This window comes from Hemicordylus capensis, chromosome 15 (assembly GCF_027244095.1).
Source record: "Hemicordylus capensis ecotype Gifberg chromosome 15, rHemCap1.1.pri, whole genome shotgun sequence".
NCBI classification, from domain to species: Eukaryota; Metazoa; Chordata; class Lepidosauria; order Squamata; family Cordylidae; genus Hemicordylus; species Hemicordylus capensis.
In genome coordinates this window covers 14,719,858-14,744,624 of record NC_069671.1, presented here as the reverse complement: position 1 = coordinate 14,744,624, position 24,767 = coordinate 14,719,858, and the positions used below count along the sequence as shown (strand labels likewise).

Genomic DNA, 24,767 nt, shown 5'->3' with positions numbered 1-24,767 from the left:
ATCTCCCAGTGCTCACATATAGTCTCCCATTCAAATGCAAATTTCACAGTTTTAAGAGTCTGGATTTCTTTTGCTCTATCTTGTTTTAGATATTTTTTCTTTACTGCTGTAATGAATTAGAAAAATGAGGTTTTTCATTACAAAAAATGATTTGTTTTGTATTGTCATTATTATTATTATTATTACATTGATATCCCACTCTTCCTCCAAGGAGCCCAGAGCGGTGTACTACATACTTGAGTTTCTCCTCACAACAACCCTGTGAAGTAGGCTAGGCTGAGAGAGAAGTGACTGGCCCCGAGTCACCCTGCTAGTCTCATGGCTGAATGGGGGATTTGAACTCGGGTCTCCCCGGGGGGGGGGGGCCTAGTCCAGCACTCTCACCACGACTCAATAAAAATTCTTATTTAAAAACAAATGCAAACCATGATGGGGGGTCAAAGGGGTCAATTCAGGCTCGCCACCACCAGGCCAGAATCCCCCGTGAGGGACTCGATGGCTCTGGTCCAGCAAAGCGCTTCTTCTTATGACTAACAAAATGTACTTCCCGTCTAGGGCGAATCACTCGGTCCTGCTGCTGGGTCACCCTTTCCATCCCAGGCCGCCCGCCCCTTGGGCCTGGGTCTTCCTCTTGCCCTCCCTTCGGCCACCCGGTCCCCTCGCAGCTCCCAGGCCCATCTCAGGGCAGAGGCCCCGTCCGTGCGCCGCTCTCCCCGACTTGGACGGAGGGAGGGCTGCGGGCGGCGGCGGCGGCGGCGGGATGTGCGTCCCGCTCTCCTCTCCTCCCCGTCTCCCCCCGCCCGCTTCTGTGTGTTGACAACAAGCTCAAGTTATATTGGAAGCACAAGCGGAGGAGGAGAAGCTGCGGAGCCGGGAGGAGGTGGGGCTTGGGAAGATCCGTGGGGAGGAACGGCGAGGGGGGAGCCCAGATTTCTCCCGGCCTGATTCTTCGCAGTCCCCTCCCTGCTCGGTCCAGCTTGCCTCCAGATGCCCGCTGCTGCGCCCGGCGCCGGCCCGCCTCTCTCGCTCGCCTGCCATTCGCCAAGTTTCCTTTCGTAGCCTCCAAACGAAGGCGAGGGTGAGGGGAGGGAGGCAGACGCGACTGGGCGGGGGCAGCAGCAGCAGCGGCGGCGGCCGCGAAGTTTGCAAGGAGCCCCGACCGAGTCCCCTGCGGGGTGAGAGAGGAGAGGAGCCCCGCCGCGCCAGCCCCCTCCGAGGCCGATCCTCTGGGAAGGGGGCCGCTGCTTTCTCCAGCAGGGGCGAGGAGGAGCCGGGGAAGGGAGGCCGGGAGAGGGGCGAGCCAGGGCGGGCTGCTGCCTATGAGGGAGTCCTTGCCAGGCGCCTCGGCGAGAGCAGGCAAGGAGGAGGCGGCGGCGAGCCCAGGCATGGATGGCGGCGGCGGCTCCGGCTCGCCCTCGGCCCTGGAGAAGAACGTGGCCGACCTGACGGTGATGGACGTCTACGACATCGCCTCGGTGGTGGGCCAGGAGTTCGAGCGCCTCATCGACCAGCACGGCTGCGAGGCCATCGCCCGCCTCATGCCCAAAGTGGTGCGCGTGCTGGAGATCCTGGAGGTGCTGGTGAGCCGCAACCACATCCTCCACCCGGAGATGGAGGAGCTGCGCCTCGAGCTCGACCGCCTCCGCTTGGAAAGGGTGGACCGCATCGAGAAGGAGAGGAAGCACCAGAAGGTCAGGCCGGCGGCCGGGCGGGGGCGGGGGCGCGGGGAGGGACGGAGGGAGGCGGCCGCGCGCCGCCCGGGGCCCCTCGGTGCGCCCGGGCGCAACAGAGCTGGCCCGTGCGCGCGGCGCGGAGGTGGGGCGCCCGCGGCCCGCAAAGGGCGCCTGCCACACACACACACACACCCCACACCCCGCCCACTGTGTGGTTTCCTCCATCCACCACCCCGGTTGCAATGTGGGAGTAAGATCTTCGGGGCAGAGACTAGCCTGCTCTCCTTTTGCTTAGTAAACTCTGCCAAGCGCCTGGACATGGGATCAGAGGCGCAGCAAGATGGGAGTGGGTCATCCTGGGACAAAAAGTAAAGCTAGGCCCCTGGCCCTCCCCCACGCCATTCCCTGCTTGGGAGGGAGAAAGCTGGCAGGCCCGATCCCCCGTCAGGGGCTCTATCTCCAATTATAGTGGCGCCCTTGCATGGTGCTGGAAAGATATCATCAAGTGGGCTGCTTTCAGGTTGCGATTCTCCAGGGCTGGCCTGGAGGATCCAGGAACTGGCCTCCATCTCTGGGGTACTCTTGGAAGAACCCTTGAGGTTTGAATGCCTTGGCATGATGAGAAATATGGAGAGGGGAGGATGAGGCCCAGGGGGCACATTGTCTTGGGGGGGCCCCCAGAGGCAAGTCACATGACTGACTCCCCCAGCTGTGCACCTGCCCGGGCTTCCTTCAGTTGTATTCATCCTCCGAAACTGATGTGAGTGTGAAGACCTGGAGCTACCAGGACAGCATTTACAAAACCTTTAAAAAAATAATTTAGGATGATGTTCTATGGTGGCACATCGGTCTTTACTCATGAGCTGAGCTTCAGTGAAGGGGGGCCCATTTTAAAATCTTGTCTCTGGGCCCACTCCAACCTTGCTACGCCCTTGATGAGGCCCTTGCTGAGTGGTGGAGCATCTGCTTAGCATGGTCCCAGGTTCAATCCCTGGCAGCATCTCCAGGTAGGGCTGAAGGGGGAAAGCCCTGCCTGAAGCTAAGGAGAGCCGCTGCCAGTCAGAGTTCAGTAGTGAGCTAGATGGACCAAAGCTCTGACTCCCTGTAAGGCAGCGTCCTGTGTTCCTGCCTCCTCCGGGAATAGCTTCAGGCGGAGTTGGCAACCCTCCTTATTTGAACTAACAAACATTCCAGATCTGTGCACTAACACTCAGAAGGTTCTAATTTCCCTTGGTAGCATCTCCAAGATAAGGCTGAGAGAGAGATTCCTGCCTGCAACCTTGGAGAAGCTGCTGCCTGCCTGGGTGTAGACAACCCTGAGCTAGATGGACCAAGGGTCTGACTCAGTATATGGCAGCTCCCTCTGTTCCTAAACACCCCGGCAACGATTTAAGGAGCTGTTTTGCATCTAAGCAGAGCTCTGCGTCAGATCATGCTTTTTGGTGTTATGGTTTCTGGAGCCGGGCGATTCCTGCTCCTCCCACACGCACCCGGCTCTTTCATTTGATGCAAAGGGATTTGGATGTTAAATTTAGCTCAGCTGTTGTTCTGCCCACAGAGCAAGATCTGGGCTTGTTGACAGTTGAGAAGTTATCTGAGGGCTGGTACCCTTTCTAAACAGCCCAGTCTGTTGTCAACGCTTGACACTCACCCTGGGCCTTTATGGGTCACAGTCCGCTCCAGCAGCCAGAATTGACAGCCTTGCTATGCTTACAAGATCACGTTATGCTGGGCAGAGAAAGAGAGAAGTGAATCAGGGGACCCTGGCTTTTCCAAACAACAGAAAACGGCACAAAAACACCAGTGTTGCAGGGGCCCGTCAAAAAGTTGGCAATCTCACCAGGAGGCAATCAAGACTCTTCCTCTTGCCCTGCTCTGTGCCTTCCTCTGCCATCTAGGGTGGGCTACCAAGTACTGACTGCCACATTATTTTATTTATTTAATACATTTCTATACTGCCCCAAATGCAAGTTCTCTATTACTCTGCAGGGATGGCACAGACTCCCCAGAACATGCTGATATTTATTTATAGAGCTCGTTGAGACAAATCTCTACGACTACTATTCCAAGAGCCAGGAAGCCAAGGCGCCTAGACACTTAACTGTGGCACCTAGACGAGGATATTCAGAAGTAGTGTTATTTAATAAGGAATGCATTTGCCCTGTTTCTGTTCTAAGTATATTACTTGTAAAGGGGATAAAGAGAAACCTGTTCCCCCTTCCCCTGTAATGGGTGTCCAGTAATTTTGGACTTGTCTGGCTCCTAAATTTTTGGGCTGACTCCTGGATAACTAGATAACAAAGAGACACCTTTAAAAAGTGGCAATTCTCTTTATATTAAGCAAGGGGAGAGCAACTGGCCCTATCCAGCTTTAGCATAGCATCCCTGGAGCTACTAAGTAAAGTGTTTTTATGTGTAAACCACTTTGAGAACTTTTGTTTGAAATCGGTATATACAAAGTATTAGTCGTAGGAGATCCAAAGATTTGTCAAAGCCTGGGATACTGGTACCCCACTCTTAGGAGCATAGGAAGCTGCATTATACTGAGTCAGACCATTGGTCCATCTAGCTCAAAATTGTCTACCCAGACTGGCAGCGGCTTCTCCAAGGTTTCGGGCAGGAGTCTCTCTCAGCCGTACCTTGGAGATGCCAGGGAGGGAACTTGGAACCTTCTGCTCTTCTCCGAGCGGCTCCATCCCCTGAGGGGAATATCTTACAGTGTTCACATGTGGTCTCCCATTCAAATGCAAACCAGGGTGGACACTGCTTAGCAAAGGGGACAATTTGTGCTTGCTACCACAAGACCAGCTCGTCTCCCTTGATGGCCATATCACTCAGCAGGAACAATGCAGCCTCCCCAGAACGTGGGGGGAGGGCGAGCGAGAGAGTTGTGGGGGGGAGGGCGAGCGAGAGAGTTGTGGGGGGGAGGGCGAGCGAGAGAGTTGTGGGGGGGAGGGCGAGCGAGAGAGTTGTGGGGGGGAGGGCGAGTGAGAGAGTTGTGGGGGGAGGGCAAGCGAGAGAGTTGTGGGGTGTGGGATGCTACAGGCTCAGTGCACGACTGCACAGATGCTCTGTGCGGGGTCAGCTAGTGATGGGATTTATTTATATGCAGTCTTTCTCTCATTATGGGACTCTGGTACTGACCCAGCCCCAGGTGGATCTGCTTGGTTTTAGCAAAGTTGCAGCCCCACGGGCTTTCCGACTACAGCCCTGGGACCATCTTTTGAGCCGGAGACATTTCGGTCATCTAGGCTGACGGCACGTGGTCTGGTCTTCCTGTAGGAACTAGAGCTGGTGGAAGATGTCTGGAGAGGGGAAGCCCAGGACCTGCTCACCCAGATTGCACAGCTGCAGGAAGAGAATAAGCAGCTCATGACTAACATCTCTCACAAAGATGTCAATTTCTCCGAAGAAGAGCTCCAGAAACATGAAGGCAAGCGGGAACCCCAGAGTTTGCCATGACAGCCCTAGCTTTATTTGAAAGGACGCTTGCTAATCATTTGGGAAGGTAGCATCAGGCGCAGAGTAATGGCGCTCCTCTGCAGTCAGTCATATTTCTGGGTTGATTTTATGGTGATTTCGTGCTCCAAGGAGCTCAGGTTGACGAACACGTCATGTTCTCCCCTCCCATTTTATGCTCACAACAACCCTGCAATGTAGGGCTTCCTCAGTGGTGGCCCCTAAATTGTAGACTCCTCCTTGCCTGGCTCCTTCATTAATGCAGTTTAAGCAGCAGGTGATTTCAGAGGGCTGAGGGAATTATATATTAGCAGTGGCTCCCACGCTCCAGCCGGTTTTCCTTTTGCTGTCTACTGCTGTTGGTTTTTACAGAATGGTGGTTTTAAACGGTATTATTTGTTGTTTATATAGCATTGCACTGAATATGGCACTTTGGAAAGTATATGACAACAGGTCTCTGCCTTGGAGGGCTTGCAATCTAAAATTCAACAGAGGGAAGATAACAAAGGGGGTGGATTCTAATAAGAGTTTCCCTGCTTATGTGCAGAGACTTTTGTAAAACAGTGTGACTTGTTTCATCTTGGAAACTATTTTAACTTTCCCCCTGCAAACGTTCACTCTCACACAATGGCCCATTTTGTCACAGTTTCCTGCTCATCCATCTCACCAGGTGGCACCAAGTTTTCATTGTAATCACGTATGGTCCGACACATACGAACATGTGAGCCAGTGTGGTGTAGTCACTGACCTCCATTTACGACCAAGTAAACATGGAGAGGCTCAGCTATACTTCCAGAAGCATTCCTTTAGGAAGAAATCCTTTTGGATCCTGTGGAGTTCACTGCTGTGTAAGCATGCACAAGATGCAGCTGCAGAACAACATAAACAATGAAGAACAATAAAGCCGTTCTGTACATCTGTGGTGCATCCACACTTAGAATTCCTTAGGTCTCAGCAAAAATAAGTATATAAAAGATCTGTGAAGCCATTGGGTTTAAACAGTGTTTCCCAGGGAGGTAAGAGAACAAAGGAATTTAACATTGCCCTTCAGGCGTCTCACCAGAAGCTTAACCAGCAGCTTGCAAGCACCACACCCTCCCAAACCACAAGGGTTACGTTCCTTCTAGGGTTTGCACCAACACAGGTGAGTTCTGAGCATCCTTTTGATGTGGTGGGAGGAGTCATTTGCTTCCACACACCTGGTTAGAGAGTTCTGCATGTATCCCACAGGCTGCTCACTGCAGGAGACAGTACTTCTTTTTTGCTGTGATGAATGCTTCTTCCCTGACCCAGTTGGTAATTTCAGGTCTGTCCAGTTTTTAGATGTGATTAATCTTAATTTGTGTGTGTGGTAACATTAGAGCTTCCTAGGAGTGAAAGTTTCTTTTTTATAGTTCTTTCTTTTTGTTTAAAGAGCTAACCTAATTTTGGTTCTGGCTTTCCCTTGAGAGTTTTAGGAGGGGATTATGAATTCATCATTTATAGGAACATAGGGAGCTGTTTCATACCAAGTCACACTGCTGGGCATTGTAGACTGACAGTGGCTTTTCCAAGGTTTCAGGTAGGAGCTGCTCCCAGGCTTACCTGGAGATGCTGCCAAGGAGTGAACCTGAGACCTTCTACAGACAAGTAGGCAGATCCTCTTCCACTGAGCTGTGGCCCCCGTCCCCGAAAGAAAATACCTTATAATTCTCACATGGAGTTGGATAAGAACCTGCTTAACAAAGGGGACAACCAAAGCTTGCGACCTCCTCGAGCAGTTCTTCTCTGCATACATATCTCTCAGCCTGATATCACATTTGGACAGAAAAAAGGAACCTAAAAAACAGTCTAACTAAAACGGGCTACAAGGGATGCAGAGCAGCTAAGGAGCAAAATTGCATACTTAGGAGTCTGTCTTATTAAATTCTGTGGGGCTTACTTCTGAGGAAACAGGAACAGGATTGAACTGTAAGTTTGGCAATGTAAAGGATGCATATAAATTATGGGCAGGCTCCAGATTACGTTAGTCATGAATAAGCACCATTGAAAGAAATGAGGCCGGTTCTATGGGACCAAAGTTAACCATAACTGACTGGTCTCATTTAATTAAATGGGACTTAGTTACTATTAACTTGGTCTAGATCCTGCTCTGTATTTCCTCCTGGTAGCTTATGGCAAACCACCTAATGGCGCAGCGGGGAAGTAACTTGCCTAGGGAGCAAGAGGTTGCCGGTTCGAATCCCAGCTGGTATCTTTCCCAGACTATGGGAAACACCTATATCAGGCAGCAGCGATATAGGAAGATGCTGAAAGACATAATCTCGTACTGTGTGGGAGGAGGCAATGGTCAACCCCTCCTGTATTCTTCTGAGAAAACCACATGACTCTGTGGTCGCCAGGAATTGACATCGACCAGAAAGCACAACTTTATCTCTTTGGCTTCTATGATTCTCCCATCACTCATCAACTTGCTCCAAACTTGTTTAACTTAAAGTTACCACATTGTCTGGTTTCAGTATCCCTGGGATATTAAATTTGTAACAGTTTGGCAAACAGTTTGGTTTATTAATTGGGCACCATTTATTTTGCTAAAGCAAGTACATATTTCTTTGCTTTGTGTAGGGTTGACATCTTCTTTTTCCGGTGGGGCTGCTATGTCTTCAACTACTGTGTAACAGGCAGGAATCCATCAGGTGTGGTTTCCCCAAGCTCTGTATCTCTGATTGGGGAGGAGCTATCCACTTGCATTTCTGTTTGTCATGCAGTGGTTAAAGGCAAGGAGCTCTGTCAAGAAAAAAGCTTGTCCTAATGATGGTCTGTCAACAATCTAAAGTGTTTATGTATCTGAAGAATTAAACTATTCACAGCTTATTATCACTGACTTTTTCTTCTCTGTTTTTCAGCAGGAATGTCGGAAAGGGAGAGACAAGTGATGAAGAAGCTGAAGGAAGTGGTAGATAAACAAAGGGATGAAATCAGAGCAAAGGACCGGGAACTTGGACTTAAAAACGAGGACGTGGAAGCAGTATGTGGCTTTTATTCACTATATGGAATATGGAAGTCGTGCCAAGTAAATCTTAAAACTGAGGCCAAATCCTTACATCCACAGATGTGTAACAAATTCACAGAGGCCAGGTCTATCAATGGCAAATATTAGCCATAAGAGCAGAAAATGAAGCCTCCATGGCGAGAGGCAGTATACCTTAATTCATTTTATTGTTGAATTTATATACCGCCTTTCGTTAAAAACAATCTCAAGGCGGTTTGGATCGGATTATACAACAAACTGGGGTTGGTACTACCTGTGTGTGGGCTTTCCAGGACAATGTGAGTGGCCGCTGCTGGAGAAAGAAGGCTAGACTTTTCACCTGGTAATATTAGGTTGGCCAATTAAATGCTCTCTGGAGGCACCCTTGGGTCTTTACTGCAGTGAATAATTTGACATTTAAACAATGTTCTGAATTATAGGGGTCTTTCCAGATAACCTACCCAGCAGCCTATCTCTTGCAAATAAATAAATAGGTAGGTAAGTAAGTGGGATGTTTGCAGTTTAATTGTGGTGGCTTATCAGTCGCTTCCTTGTTTCCTTCCCCGCCAACCACCCCCAGCTGCAGCTACAGCAAAACCGGCTGATGAAAATTAATCACGACCTTCGCCACAGGATCACCGTCATGGAGGCTCAGGGAAAGGCTTTGATTGAGCAGAAAGTGGAGCTGGAGGCATATCTGCAAACCAAGGAGCAGGAGATGGGAGCGATGCGGACTGAGCTGGGAAAACTCCGGGAGAAACTGCAGGGGGAGCACAGCAAGAACGGAGAAGAGATTAAGGTAGGGGCCGCTTCTTCTGTTCAAGAACCGGTGCGGTCCCATCTCCAGCAAACAGAAACGTGGGACGTGCCTGTTTTACATTCCAAGAGAGCAGGGACGTGGCCCACCAGCTGTTGTTAAACTACAACTCCCATCATCTCTAGCCACAGTGGCTGGGGATGATGGCAGTTGTAGTTCAACAATAGCTGGTGGGCCAAGTTTGCCCACCCCTGCAATAGAGGTCTCTAAAGTTGCTTTTTCAAGAGCAGTGCAAATACATGAACAATTTACAGCTATGTTCTTAAAAAATTGTTTTAAAGAGCAATGCGTACACACACAAATTATAGAGTGTTCTTTTTTTTTTTTTAATGCCAGAGGTTCTGTATTACTTTAATGATTAGGGTTCCTTGATGCATTGCATAATTACGTACAATTCTGTTAAAGGTCCAGAAAACCTGCCTTGCACTGAATCTAGTTCTCCTTCTAAGGTTACAATCCTATACATATTTACTTGGGAGGAAGCACTGTTGAATTTGGTGGGGCTTACATGGGATTAAGTCTGCATAAGATAGGGTTATGAATTGTCCTTAAAAAAGCAAGCTGGGCAAACCTCTAAGGAAAAATGTAGTTCTTTGACCGATACGGTGTTCTAGAATTTTTAAACAGCTCTTCTCCACCCCACTAAATGTACGATTGCTCTTAACTTCAAACTGTTTGCATCATTGTGTCTTTGGGACACTGGAGTTAACACAGTTATGTTATCAAAGAAATTGAAGTAACTTGAATTCATAATATTTGTACAGTTAGCTTGAAAGAGAGAGGAGGAGAGCTGGTCTTGTGGCAGCAAGCATGACTTGTCCCCATAGCTAAGCAGGGTCTGCCCTGGTTGCATCTAAATGGGAGACTTGATGTGTGAGCACTGGAAGATATTCCCCTTAGGGGATGCTGCTCTGGGAAGAGCAAAAGGTTCCAAGTTCCCTCCCTGGCAGCATCTCCAAGATAGGGCCGAGAGAGATTCCTGCCCGCAACCTTGAAGAAGCCGCTGCCAGTCTGTGAAGACAATACTGAACTAGATAGACCGATGGTCTGACTCAGTATATGGCAGCTTCCTATGTTCCTGTGCTTTATTTGGAAACAAACAAAACAAGGAACACTTAATCTAGCTTGAGTGTATGTATACTTGTTTGTTTATTTGAGTATATTTGGCTACATACCTTGGACAAACTGGAACATGTTCCTTGGGCCGGAACTGTATGCTCATACCACCCCCAAACCTTGTGATGCAGTTTTTTTTTTTTGGTTTTTAAATACATGAGCTAATTTGATACGTCTGACTCTTCCCACCACAGTGGGAAGATTGGGAAACAAGGCTGTCTCTCGCATTTCCTTCTGAGACTTGGAAGCTGGCAGTGAACTCTGATGGGTGTGAAGTTGAGGGCTCCCATTTGTCCATGAGAGTAGAAAAGCAAGCCGGACCGTTTGAAGATCACAAAGGGTGGTCTTGTGGCCATAGCGTAAGAGACCACAAATGAATGCACCCGTGTAGTCAAAATGAATACAGCAAATATTTATATACTGCCTTTCAACAAAAGTTCCCGAAGTGGTTTACATCGATGGAAATAAATAAAAATGGCGCCCTGTGCCCAAAGGGCTTGCAGTCTAAAAAAGAAACTTAATGTAGACACCAGCAACAGCCACTGGAGGGATGCTGTGCTGGGGATGGGGAGGGCGAGTTGCTCTCCCCATGCTAAATGCAAGAGAATTGCCACTTTTAAAAGTGCCCCTTTGCTCAGTTAGCAAAACACAGAGCTGTGTGTATTGTGTATCCTTTCCTCCCCTACTTCAAATCCAAATATTGCAACTCATGTATCCAAATCACGGGAACTTCAGATTTATACAGCTTTAAATGTTGTTCTTCTGCTGGCTTTCATGTTTCATGTGTTCAGGTACTTACTTTTTTAAAAATAAGGAAACGGGTGATGAGTGGCATGGGGTTTCCTGTAGGTACAGTAATTTAGGTGCACTACAGTAATGTAGCATGTAATTATGGAAATCTCTGCCACAGGATGTGGTGATGGCCACAAGCTTGGATCACTTTAAAAGGGGCTTAGAGAAATTCATGGCGGCCAGGTGTATCAATGGCCACTAGTCTTGATGGCTATAGGCCACCTCCAGGTTCAGGGGTAGGATGTCTCTGAATACCAGTTGCAGGGGAGCAGTGGCAGGAGAGACGGCATGCCTTCAGCCCTTGCCTGTGTGGTGTAGTGGTTAGAGTGCTGGACTAGGACTGGGAAGACCCAAGTTCAAATCCGCATTCAGCCATGAAACTATCTGGGTGACTCTGGGCCAGTCACTTCTCTCTCTCTCTCAGCCTAACCTACTTCACAGGGTTGTTGTGAGGAGAAATTTAAGTATGTAGTACTTCACTCTGGGCTCCTTGGAGGAAGAGTGGGATATAAAATGTAGTAGTAGTAGTAATAAAGTAAGGATGGGATGTAGGTAGAGGCTTTTAAGGAGGACCAGAACCTTGTTTTCGACAACACACAAAACCCCAGATTTCTTAGGATGCTAAACTTTGTAATATTTCATAAGATCCTTTTTGGCCTCTTCATTATTATTTTTTTTAAAAACCCATTCCTGTTTTCTCAGTAAGTGAGATTTGACTGATGGTTTGACTTCGGTCCCTTGATGAGAAGAACTGTCTTTTTCTCTGCCTTGTAGCTCATTGATGTCACTTCTAATTAGAGCCGTTTCCCAGCTTTTTCTGCCAAAGAGAAGGTTAGGCAGTAATTACGGATTGGAGCAGTGAGATGGAATAACTACACGCTCCCCGCAACCAGTACCGGTCAGTTGGCTCGAATCGGTCTTGGGCTGTGTGCTTTTTCAGACTTGGCAGAGCCAAACATGATCTGTGTTGGGGAAGCTGGCTTCTCCCGAGATGAAATAGAAGTATGAAAGAATGGGAATGGGCAAGCCCATTTGGTCCTAAGAAGCGGGGCCGGTTTCAGCAGCCCTGGGAAAACTAGTCTCCGTGGACTGCCTTCTGCCTGAGTGGGTCTCGAGAATCGCACTCGTACCGCCGTACAAAAGCTGTGGGTACAGAGGTGGTCTCTGGGATTGGCAGTCTTTTGAGAGGCATTGCCAGTGTGTGGCTTTTGGATGCCAGAGTTCTCCCATCCCTTGGCTGACTTTTTCTTGGTTTTCTAGATTCGAACCCTAGGCAACACACTACCCAGGGAGTCTCTCTGCGCCCTGTGCTAGCAGGCAGGTTCTTCAGCTCACTCCAGTTTCCCTTCTTCCCTCAAAGCCCAGCAACGCTATTAAAAGACATGCTGTCAGGGTCAGGTGACTTCCAGCAAGCTTTGGATTGACAGTGCCTCTATAAAGCCTCCTGCGGCCTAGCATGAAGCCGACTCTTATTAAAGGCATTGAGTTTTACAACTTAATGGCCTGGCTTGAACTTCGTATTGAGCCAAGATTGAATCCTGGTTTTGCACAACCTTATCTAAGTGTTCAGGGGTGTGACTCTCCCCGCATCTCGTGCAGGAGGGATGAATTATTCTTTCTTCTTTTCCTCCTCTCAGTTCTGGCTTAGAATAAGTTAGGATCTATCATGACATTCAGACCGAGTGATCCTAATTAATTCTAGCCAGAGTTTCCCAGTTAACCTGGATTTGAAGCTGGGATTGTGTCTTAGCTCTGGCTAAAGGTAAAGTGTGCCGTCGAGTCGGTGTCGACTCCTGGCGCCCACAGAGCCCTGTGGTTGTCTTTGGTAGAATACAGGAGGGGTATGCCATTGCCTCCTCCCACGCAGTATGAGATGATGCCTTTCTGCACCTTCCTATATCGCTGCTGCCCAATGTAGGTGTTTCCCATAGTCTGGGAAACATACCAGCGGGGATTCGAACCGGCAACCTCATTCATGCTTGCTAAGCGAGTCATTTCCCCACTGTGCCGTTAGGTGGCTCTGGCTAGAACCATGCAGATGTCTGAAGAAAAGCTTATCCTGGGCATCTTTTGCAACTGCATCCGTCTTATTGGTGCTGATTGGTTCTTTCTATTTTGGCTACTTACATTTAAATAACCATTTACATCTTACACCTTAAGGCAGCGGTTTCCAACCTCAAGTAGTAGTTCAGCAGCATCTGAAGGAACCCAGGTTAGGAACCACTGCCTTAAGGTGTAGAGCAGAGAACTCTTCAAAGATGAATGTAGATAATTAACCTTTTAATTCCAAAGCAATCCTGAAGCCAGACCCAATGCGTGCTTCATTCGGAGTTCTCTGTGATCCTGCAGGCAGAAGAGCCCAACAATGACGAATACATCTCTGAATCGGAAAAGATGGCCATGGATCTGAAAGACCCGAATCGCCCACGGTTTACTTTGCAAGAGCTACGGGATGTTCTGCACGAGAGAAACGAACTCAAGTCGAAAGTCTTCTTGCTGCAAGAGGAACTGTTGTATTATAAAAGGTTTGTTGCAAGTGTCAGTGCTTCACGCACAGCATTGAGTGCGCCTAACCTCGCATGGGATTGGGCTGATGCTGTCCTAACAAGCACACAGTCCCATGTGTGCTTGTTAGGGAGTAAGACCCATTGGCTTCAGGGTCACACCCATCCTTGTGGGAGCAAGCAAAACAGCTGGGAAGGAGTGTGCTAGGTTTAAAGGCTTCTGGTGCCACTGGGCCATAGCTACTGGGGAGGAAGGGGCCAATAATATTACAGGCCAATTACCTGAATATTCAGCTCATAATAATAGTAATAAATTAATAATAATAAATTTTTTAAAAATTGAAAAAGTTGTAGAAAATGAAGATGCAAAAATGTTACGGGACTTCCGACTACAAACAGACAAACATCTGCCACACAGTACACCAGAGATAACTGCAGTCGAGAAGAAAGAAAAGAAAGTTGAAATAATTGACATAGCAATACCAGGGGATAGCACAATAGAAGAAAAAGAAATAGAAAAAAAATCACAAAATACAAAGATCTACAAATTGAAATTGAAAGGCTGTGGCAGAAGAAGACCAAAATAATCCCAGTGGTAATTGGCACCCTAGGTGCAATTTCAAAAGACCTTGAAGAGCACCTCAGCACCATAGGGGCCACAGAAGTCACCATCAGCCAATTACAAAAAGCAACTTTACTGGGAACAGCCTATATTCTGCGACGATATCTATAATAATAACAGGAACAACACTGATAATAAAATTCAGCCATCTCAGGTCCTTGGAAAGGACTCGATGTCTGGATAAAGCAAACCAGTCAATAACACCTGTCTGACTGTGTAAACAAGAAATAATAATATTATTATACAAATTTCCACCCCTTTTCCTTACAGGGGTTTAAGGGGAAATGTGCAATCAGCATTCCATCCAGTTGTTTAAAGGAAGTAAACTTTAAAAGATTTAAAACCTGTTTAAAGGATTGCTAACATGTAGAAGGGGGTCTGTTTTGTACTTAGTTTTTATACAGCTCCTAGCAACTTCTAGGTGTGTTCTAAAGAATAGTACAGAGAAAGTGCTTCTGCCTCCTGGTGTTGTGCCAGTGAGTGCAAAGGCCTCACCATCATGGGAAAAGGACTTTGGACTATACTGAAGTGGTTGAATAAAACGGTGAGCCTATTTCATCTGTTTGCTGTTTAACTTTGGATTTTCCCCTCATCCAGGACATCCTTGGGCTCCGGCTCGCCACAAGTATTCTTGGCTCAGATCATGCCTGCAGATCACACTCTGTTGCATGGCTCCTAAGTGTCCTCTCTCTCTCTTGTGCGTTTGCCTACACAGAGTAGAAAGTTGCCCTGGGTGGAATGGGAGAACTGGCTGTATAACTGTACACCTCTTGTCTCCCCCTCCCTTCTCTTAAAGTGATGAGGCTGATGAAGAAACGAGGTCGCCTCAGCCCACGCCCATCATTCATTCAAAACCATCCACTCCGCAAGAATCTGGAATCAAGCGGCTGTAAGTACATATTATTTTTCATGGGTGTTTAAATCTGGGAAACCTAAGGCTGTACTAGACAGGACCTTAACTGTGTGGCTTGGTCCTGTGTATGTGTATGGTTTTCTAGACGAATACATACCGAGTCAGACCATTGGTCCATCTAGCTCAGTATTGTCTACACAGACTGGCAGCGGCTTCTTCAAGGTTGCAGGCAGGAGTCTCTCTCAGCCCTATCTTGGAGATGCTGCCAGGGAGGGAACTAAGTTGGAACCTCAGCTGTTCTTCCCAGAGTAGCCCTCATCCCCTGAGGGGGATATCTTACAGTGCTCACACATGTCTCCCATTCAAATGCAAACTAGGGTGGACCCTGCTTAGCAAAGGGGACAATACATGCTTGCTACCAGAAGAGCAGCTCTCTTCTTATAATGTAAATAGCCGTGGGTCCCCTCAGGGGCGTAGCAAGGTAATAGTGGGCCCAGAGGACGACGCAAGTCATTGAATGGTGCTAGAGAAAGACCTGCTGTTCTGGTAGCTCCGGGTCTTCACACTCACATCAGTTTCGGAGGATGAATACAACTGAAGGAAGCCCGGGCAGGTGTGTGGCTGGGGGAGTCAGTCATGTGACTTGCCTCTGGGGGGGCCCCCAAGGCAGTGGGCCCCCAGACAACTGTCCCCACTTGCCCTGTTATAGTTTCATCCCTAGGCCCCCTATGGCTGTTTTTCGCAACTTAAGACCCCACACACATATATATGTAGGACCAAACAACACAAGCCCTCTTCAGAGGTTAGAGCAGGCATCCCCAAACTGCGGCCCTCCAGATGTTGCTGAACTACAACTCCCAGTATCCCAAGACACAATTTTTTGTGGCTCGGTATGCTGGAAGTTGTAGTTCAGCAACATCTGGAGGGCCGCAGTTTGGGGATGCCTGGGTTAGAGCGTAGCAGCGCTCCTGGTTGTAGCGCAGAAAGCGGGGAGGAAGTCCCGCCCAGAGCGATCCATCTCCCCCTCCAGCCCGCCACTCAGGATAACGGCTCTGTTTGTCCGAAGCGGGGAGCGCCATCACTCATGGCCAGTGCTTCGATGCGCAGCAAGCTGGATTGCCCACAGTTGTTGCTCACGGACGTGCCGGCCCTCATGGTGACAGCACTTCCCCCTTCAGACAAACAGAGCTGAAACCGGGCATAGCCAGCTTGAGGCGGGGAGTGACATCTGCAGGGAGGAACTTCCTCCCGACCTTGGGAGCTGTAACCGTGAGCACAGTGGTGCTCACAGGGCTGTAATTGACATCGTGTCTAGTTTGGCCTTGACTGCCATGTGCTTTTGGGACACTGTTGCTGTGAAAGGCTTTAACAAATAGTTATGTGCAGCATTCTCTTGTATAAATGCTTTAAATAACCCTGTAATCCTACAAAAGCCGCCTTTTAAACATATGGGTTATGTCTCACTGTCACCGTTTAAAACCATATGTCTCTTGCTGTGTCAGCACCTACAAATTTCCCTCATGCTCTGTTACATAATCCCCGGGTGTCACACGGTTTTCTTGGGGTTTTTTGTGGGTTTTTTTGGTCTGAGTCGTTTTATGTTGTACCATCAATCTGCATGGCTTTCTACAAAGTACAAGAGGACCTGCCCTGAGGGGCTTACAGTCTAAAATGTGGCACAGGGGAGTTGAAAGAGGCAGAATTAAATGAGGGGTGGATATGCTATTCTTGTAGTTGCATACAATAAAAACAGAACAAAGGCAAATAATCCTATAACTAAAAGCCAAATGTCTGGTTCTTGAACTGATTATTTTTGAACTGTCTATCACTTTTCAGCCTACTGTCCTTCAGGAAGTAAACTTATGAGTGTGTGTGTGTGTGTGTGTGTGTGTGTGTGTGTGTGTGTGTGTGTGTGTGTGTCCCCCTCCCTATTAACTTTGCAATGCCTGGACCAATTCAGATCAAATTTGGTACAGTTGTTGTGATACACAGGGACACCTGAACAGCATAGTTCGTGAAGATGTCATCCGCACCAATTCAAGATGATGGATGCATGAATGTTTGAAGCACATGTGGGCCGGCTTGTGAACCGCCTAACCAATTTGGACCAAATTTGGTACAGCTGGGATCAATTCAGATTATAGCGAAAGGAAAATAGGCAGGTTAGTTCTCACCAGAACTTCTTGATGTATTTAGGAGTTTGGTTGCCGTTGAGGTTCAAGGCAACCAAGATAGCTTAGGTTAGGATTCAATTCCTGTTCGCCAGAAAAACCTCTCTGAACTGTTTTGTGTGTTTTTTAGGTTCAGGTTTGGTTCGACTCCTGGAGATTAATATATGTTGCGTCTCTTATGACCGTATTATTATAAATTATCACCAGGTTCTTTTCGGAGGTAGGGTAGCTGTATAGGGGAAGGTGTAGTTAAAAAGTCAGGGAGACATTTTAAAGAAAGCCAGGCCACCAGCAGTGTGTGTTTATCAGAAAAGCCAGCTCAGTCTGGTTTGTACATGGAGCAGAAAGCAGCCTTTTGTTTAGAAAGTTGCCTTGCTTGTTTGTTGCTGATGTGATGATCAGAGCCGGCCTTTAAAAAGGAGAGACAAAAGCCTGTGTGTGTGTGTGTGCTGCTTGATATAATGCAGCCAGCCAAGCTGTGTAACTCTAGAAGCCAGTCCAGAATAATAATAACTGTGAGTTGTTGCTGTGTGTTTTTTTAAACTCTAAGAATAGCAGCTCTAGCGGGAACGTCTCTGAGCTGCATTGGGTCATAAGCAGAAAGGCTCTCTGGTGATCTCAGCTGTGTCCTTAATTAACAGCACGGGGACCACCTCTTGAAGGATATAAGAATGCCTTGCTGGGCCAAGTGAAGGTCTGTCTCGCCTGAGATTCTGTTTCCGGATAGTTTTTTGAGAGCAGGGCCTGATGGAAGAGGAAGAGCTTATTTGTCTCCAGTATCTGGTATGCAAGCATCTGGTATGCCAAGTTAGACTGCTCCCGAACAGGGAGGTTCTGTACAGCCTTCCTGGCGGATAGCTGTGGATAGACTTTTCCTCCTCTTTATTAACCTGCTGACAGGCTAATAAAGTGGAGACTGATGCAACTGTTTTGCCCAAATGACTCCGAGGGGGGTGGCTTTGAAAGGGCATTAGAAAAATCCATGGAGAACGGGTCCATAAATGGTGGTTAGCCATGATGATTATAAGCAAAATCTCCATGTTCAGAGGCAGTATTTTATTTATTGATAAATAAATACCTCTGAATATTGGCTTTTGGAAATAATGTGGACTGCTAGAGGCATCTGGTTAGCTGCTGGAAAGCAGGACTGTGGTAGATTTCTGATCCCATCTGGCAAGACGGCTCTTGATCAAAGGCTATCTGCCCCACTAGACCCCTACATTTTGTGACTCCTGTGTGGCTGCTATTCTCCCCCCCCCCCCCCGTTTCCCTTCTAATTGTGAGTGTGTGTTTGGATACATTTTCTAACTTGAGTCTCTTTTTTATATATCTTTTGTTATCTGTACTTTCCCAACCAGGATCTTTACAGCTTTTATGCCCATGGTAGCTGCCGGACTGATCCCTGATGATCCCACGTTGCAGCCAATCAGAAGACTTGTGCCCCTTGTAGGAGTTTGTTCTTACTCTGGAATTCTTGCTCCTGTTCTGTGCATGAATTTCGCTCTTGCTCACGTTTAACTTTTGCTGTTGGCTGTGTTCTCATCTGCCAGACTGTGGGATCACGTTTTTTAAAGAAAAGGCGGCCAATCGGAATTCTCCTTTTGCCTTAGGTTACAGGGCTGCACAGTTTTGGCCCACTAGCTATTGTTGGACTACAGCTCCCATCATCCCCAGTCACAATGGCCAGTAGACGGGGATGATGGGCGGTGTTGTCTCTAATATTTGCAGTAATAGTTCAACAACAGCTGGAAGGCTGAAGTTGTAGAGCCCTGCCTTAGGATGTACGTGCTTATTTCTCAGGAAGTCTGTGTTCCATTGCTCTCTCTCTTTTTGGTCTTAACATTAAATCAGTCATCTCCTTCCCCATAAATATTCAGCTAGAATATTTGGCTTCCAATATGTTAAAGTGCTCTCTCCTGTTTTCTTGGCCTTGGTGATTCCCTGGCCCACCTGCCTACAGGTATCCTTAGCCCGAACTGACCATTCATTATTTTTGCCGAATATGCAAAGTTGGTCAACATTCTATTACTGAACCATTCCCCTCACCAGTTAGAATCTAGTTCAACATTCCATGACATCATGGATGCTCAGCCAATGGCAGAAGGAGGGTTGTGTCTCTGGCAGGCAAGAGCCTGTTAACCTGTTACAGATGAGCATATTAATCACTAATTTAGTTTTGTCCTGCTTTTGAAGCCTGCCTACTGACAAACTGTAGCTGATTTTTAAAAATCACATTCTTTGATTTGCTGCAGACAAAAATAATCAAGACTGCATAAAGCAACTGACAAAATCCCAGTTGTAAACAAAGCCTGTCCTGTGGCACATCAGCTTCTGATGAGAGACTGATTGGTACCAAATCTCAAAATAGCGGTGAACAAGCATTACTCAAGTCCTCGACCTGGGTTTTACTAAATAATTGAAATACCCGCAAACAATCCTGCAGGAAAAGTCAAGGATTGTTGACACTAATGGCACCCCAAGTTGAGCATGAGGTAGCTGTGATTACACATAGAACCGATCCCCTTAACTCTATATGCTAAGCCTGGAAAAACACTTCAGAGTCCTTGGTCCCAGCGTCAACTTCTTAGTCGCTTGGACGACTTGGCAGCTGGATATGTCCCTAGCTCTGCTTTGTGTGTTCTAAATCCAAGGTGTGTGTTGACTGTGGCCGTCTCAAAGAAGGTAGTTGGCTTTGCTGTGGCCATGTCAAATGGCAGCAATTTAACAGAGCAATCCTAGGCATGTTTACTCAGAAGTAAGTCATGGGAACATAGGAAGTTGATGTCTGAGTCTGTCGGTCCATCTGGCTCAGGCTGTGGCTCTCCAGGGCTTCTCGGGAAGCAATTTTTCTCAGCCCTTCCTGGAAGTGACAGGCGTTGAACCTAGGGACTTCTCCATGCTAAGCAGATGCTCCACCGTTGAGCTATGGCCCCACCACCGATCCAAGGAGATTTATAACTAGAGAGCCCCAAAGAGCCTGTGTTTTTTGGACAACAGCCTCCTCCTAACCATGCTGCATTCAGATTGCTTTTGAAACCGAGCGGATTAAGGCTGGATTCTGCATCCCTCCCAGTGCAAACCCAGAGAGAGAGAAGCGCTGGAGATGGCAGGTCCTGGATAAAATGGCCACTTGTGCTGCCTCTCAAGGGTTTCTTCATTCAACCCCACCATCTGTTTTAAAACTGGGGGAGCTGAGGCTGAGAGAAAGGTAACTTGCTCTAGGCTAGTAACTGCATCTATGGGTAAATGGGGGATTTGGATCCAGCCCCTTTTTGGTTGAAGGATGCTATTTATTTATTTATTTAGAGACATTTAATATACCGCCCACTCCGAAGACTCCGGGCGGTGCACAACAACATGCAAACAGGCAACATTAAAAATTACATTACATTAATAATTAAAAATTATTTTAAAAAACTAAAGTAACTACCAAAGAACAGAAAAATGAACTACAGGGCAAAAGCCTGGCAAAAAAGAAAAGTCTTCAATAGCGATTTAAAGATCGGTAAGGAAGGTGCTAGCCGGATCTGTAGGGGGAGAGAGTTCCAAAGGAGCAGGGCAGCAACCGAAAAGGCCCTTTCACGGGTCCTAGAGCCCCGAACATCTCGGAAATCAGGGGCCGACAGAAGGGCCATCTGAGATGATCTCATTCAGGGCTTTCAGGGAGCTGAGATCATTCCTGTGGTCGCCAGAGCTTCCTAAAGCCGGCCCACCGGAAAGTTCCCTCGCTTCCAGCTAGATGGAGGTTTGGCCACTGTAAGATCTTGCCGTATCGCTTGACGCACTTGAACTGTATAGGTCCTTCGTCCCCCAAGCAGCAAAGTCTTAACTACTGTGGTGGGGTCTGTGTTTTGTTTTTTTTCCCTTGGGAAGGTTTAGTTTCTTCTCCCGCGACAAGAAACGGATGCAAGCCACCCAGAGAAACGTCCCCTTCCAGGATTCCTTTGGCGAATGGGCCGACGCGAACAAGGACGATGTGTACACCGAACAAAGCCTAGAAGCTCTGCAGCACCTGTGACTGGAACCTGGTGGTGTTTTGGTTGCTGTGGGAATGGCACGTCAAAGAAGAAGGAACTCGTGCAGTGGGCGGTGGTGCCTGGGCAGGAATTCTCCCAGTCCCCTTGCTGTGTGCATCTTGACTGGGTTGAGAGCCTGTTTCTGGACAGGTTTCTGCCAGCGATCCCTTCTTGTTTACTTCTGGTGATGGCATCTCAAAGTAAGATCCAGGCCTTTGTAACAATGGCTTTGTATACTGTGGTGTAGCAACACTCCTAGGTCACTGGAAATGTGTTAAATTGACAAGAGTTGGCTATTCTTGTTTTGGAGCCCGGGGGTGGGGGGGGTGTGGATAGGGATTGATGGCTGCATTAATTTCACTTAACAAAAGACTCCTTAAACCAAATAATAATCTGTGCCATTACTGAAGAATGACATTCACAGCCCTGTTGCTATCACTGAAGACTCTCCTTGCTTCACAGGATAAAAGCACCGCTTGGGTTGAGTTTCTCCTCTCCGGCCTTCTTTTGCTAATGACCGTTTTAGGGACACGGCATCCTTAGCGGTCAAACTTGAAGGCAGGTTTCCCAAGATGCCTGGTAACTCAAGTGGCGTCTTCCTTTCCCAGCGAGACAGTTCTGGAACTGCAGCTGGCAACAATACTGGAAAAGGGGAGCACCTTCCACATGGATCAGAACTGTATTTTTGGTTTTGTTATAGTGCCTAAAGTATGCTTGTTTACAAGGTGATGGTGCCTTGTATCTTTTTCTTTGCCATGAATTCTCTGATGTTAACAGAAACTAAACAGCTGGAACCCATGCTAACACTTATAATTGTCTGCTGGTCTCTTCTACAAAGGACGTAGCTCTCTTCTCCACAGGAGAAAGATCAGCTAGCTTTCAAACAAGTTCCCTCTGGTTTTTATACGGCTGGGATCCAAGAGATTACCCTAGGACTCTGCTGTTGCAGCTTCCTGCTAGAAGACCCCCAACTTTCCCTTATGCGATTCTCTTAGCATTAGAGATCTTCCCTGGAATGAGACTATGCATGAGGTGGTCTTCCTGTATGGGTCATGATGATCCTATTGCATTATGTGGCAGTCACACTGCCATGATGTGATCCTGTTCGAGGCTTTTAAGCTCACTATGAACACCTGTGTCAGCCAAGCATCCCTATCTCCCATGAATGGTTTGCTTGTTTTTTAGACAGCTGACAAGGGCACGAATTACAGCTGCCCTAAAGGTCTTGGCCTTTCCTCATAGGAAAAGGGCTGCAGCAGGTCCTTTAACTCTGGTAGCTCTTTCTTGCACCTTTTCCAGCTCCAGAATATATTTTAGGACAGGACTGCACAACTTGTGCCTTCCAGCTGATGTTGGACTACAACTTCCATCATCCCCAGTGGCCCAAGGTCAGGGAGGATGGGAGTTGTAGTACAACAGCAGCAGCTGGAGGGCCTGAGTTGTGCAGTCTTGCTTTAAGAGATGTGGTGACCAGACACACTACCTACATTGGCTCCAGTTCAACACTTCCATCCCATCAGTGGAATCAAATGTTATCACAGCCACGGCAAAGCCAATTCTTGATAGCAAGTGGAAAATTCTGTTCTCGATAGCTTTGTGAATAGAGGGCATTCAGTATATTTCCAAGACATCTAGGGATTAACTCACGTGGCACGACATTTTCAGACAAAACATCATACACCACCCTCCATGCAAGCAAAGAATGTCCAATAAACCCACACCTCAATTATGCCATCATTGGAAACATATGTAGGTGTTGATTACAGGCTGAACTTAACAGCATAAAGTTCTGCTCAGATTTTGCGTATTGATACACTTCAATTTCAATACTGATACTTGACTTTAAGCTCTACATGAAACAGAGAAAGCACCTGAATCATGTGAACTCAAATTTTAGAACCCGAATAAATTATGCAAATATGCTTGTTTTGTGTAATTTTCCCACTTCTGCTGGTAGGCACACAGAGGTGGGCAGATAATTATAGCCCTGCTGCTTGACCTTCTCAAAGTTCTAATAATATAGGAAATAGTATAAGCATGTTTATCTCAACAACCATATGGACAAGAACCTTGCTTTTTTATAAAATAAATTGATAGCGGAAATCCTCAGGAAGCTGAATTCCCTGCGAAGTGCTAAATTGTGTGACCCCAAATGCATGTGGTGATGCGTAGCATTGAAGATACCCCCCAGGCTGAGGTATTCTGACTAGCATCACATGTCTGGCCAACTTTGAGATCCAATTCAGACAAGAACATGCAGAGACCATAGTTCCTACCATTAATTCCCAAGAAGCTAGTGCTCTAGACAGTTTCTATTGTGCTGTTAACATTTAATCAACTATCACAGTCTCTAGCATTCCATTAACACAACTATCTGAAAAAGCCTAATGTATAGAAAAGAGAATCCGGGGGGAGGGGCAACCACAGGATATGCAAAGCAGTGAATATCTTCAAAGTTTCAGGGTGTCACGAGGTAAAAAGGCAATAAATAGGGTTTGTTGGGGGTGGGTTAGAGGGCTATGTCAACTGTAGATCTTTTTAATATTCTAAATAAACTATTTCTGAATTAATGAGGACTTTGGTGATTTTCACATAATTATCATTACATCCAAAGATCTGGCTAATTAACCAAATCAATGGCTGACATATCAACTTATCACTACACTATATCCAGTCACAATAAATCAAAATATACTTTCTGGACTTCACTGCCCTCTTTCCTTCCCACCATGGAGATCTGCAGCCTCAAATCTTTGCTTACACCAATGCTCATTGTTTGGGCTTGTGACCTGGATCTCTGTGCTAAGTGTGGAAAGAGAGAAGAAATTGTCGTTCCGATTCACACAAATCCAGAGAAGACAGAGAATAAGCTTGTCACAAATGATCAAAAGAGAAAAGACACAAGGGGAGAACTTGAAGAAAGTGATGAACTGGACTTAAGTGGCATGGAAGATGAAGGTGATCTGGATTTATTTGAGCCAATTCAGTATCAATAACGAGTCAATCCAGATCACCTTAATCTTCCATGGCACTTAAGTCCAGTTCATCACTTTCTTCAAGTTCTCCCCTTGTGTCTTTTCTCTTTTGATCATTTGTGACAAGCTCATTCTCTGTCTTCTCTGGATTTGTGTGAATCGGAACGACAATTTCTTCTCTCTTTCCACACTTAGCACAGAGATCCAGGTCACAAGCATATGGTCCAAGCAAACAATTGTGTCACAATTTAACTGTTTGCTACAGTTAATTCAGGCCTATGCTTCTCACCCTATTGCCTACGCATTTTCTCTTCCTTCATGTGGCCCACTCTGTTTTCCTGCCTCTCCAGAACTCCTGCCTGCTTTCCTCCTTCATCCATCCCGCCAAGAGAGGACACATCCACCTCCTTTTCTCTGACCTTTCTGTTCCCTGTTAGCTTTCTATTGCTGATGGCGTCCACCTGAGCAGTCCTGTTTGTGACCATTGCGAGATGTTGCTTGCACATTAAAAAGCATGAAGAAGGTGATGGCATATGTCTGAGTGAGGGAAATACAGCTAAAGAATTCAACATCGCTTGAAACACTGTGCAATATCAAGTGAGGAAATGGAACACTCCACCCCACAATTCAATGAATGAGTTATGCAAAAGAGAGATGCTAAACAACCATTTTTGGGGCTTATAACATGTAATATATCCATGAAAGAGCAGCTACTTGGGCTGTGCATTATAGGTTATTAAAAAATGTGAACTTATAAAA

General features: G+C 47.0%; 1 protein-coding gene across 7 annotated transcripts; it reads left to right on the top strand.

Annotated features, from left to right (window-relative positions):
* The first annotated feature begins 715 nt into the window (after positions 1-715).
* Positions 716-23,603, top strand: RILPL1 (Rab interacting lysosomal protein like 1). 7 transcript variants are annotated; one of them, XM_053279265.1, is made up of 8 exons: positions 716-1,691; positions 4,956-5,106; positions 8,021-8,139; positions 8,723-8,941; positions 13,217-13,392; positions 14,790-14,882; positions 18,376-18,463; positions 20,891-21,031. In XM_053279265.1, exons 1-8 carry the CDS (start codon positions 1,320-1,322, stop codon positions 20,894-20,896), a joined length of 1,224 nt encoding a protein of 407 aa, XP_053135240.1. In that variant the 5' UTR covers positions 716-1,319; the 3' UTR covers positions 20,897-21,031. The 7 variants fall into 7 exon arrangements, with proteins under 7 accessions (XP_053135240.1, XP_053135239.1, XP_053135237.1 ...); XM_053279264.1 differs by having other exon boundaries at positions 8,018-8,139; XM_053279262.1 differs by lacking the exon at positions 18,376-18,463 and having other exon boundaries at positions 809-1,691; positions 8,018-8,139; positions 20,891-23,603.
* Positions 23,604-24,767: the final 1,164 nt, after the last annotated feature.

Excerpts from the sequence above, each read along its gene's own strand:
- RILPL1 (XM_053279262.1), top strand. The coding sequence starts at position 1,320 with ATGAGGGAGTCCTTGCCAGGCGCCTCGGCGAGAGCAGGCAAGGAGGAG. Across the intron at positions 8,140-8,722 it reads AAAACGAGGACGTGGAAGCA|CTGCAGCTACAGCAAAACCG; the intron begins GTATGTGGCTTT and ends AACCACCCCCAG. Across the intron at positions 13,393-14,789 it reads GAACTGTTGTATTATAAAAG|TGATGAGGCTGATGAAGAAA; the intron begins GTTTGTTGCAAG and ends CTTCTCTTAAAG.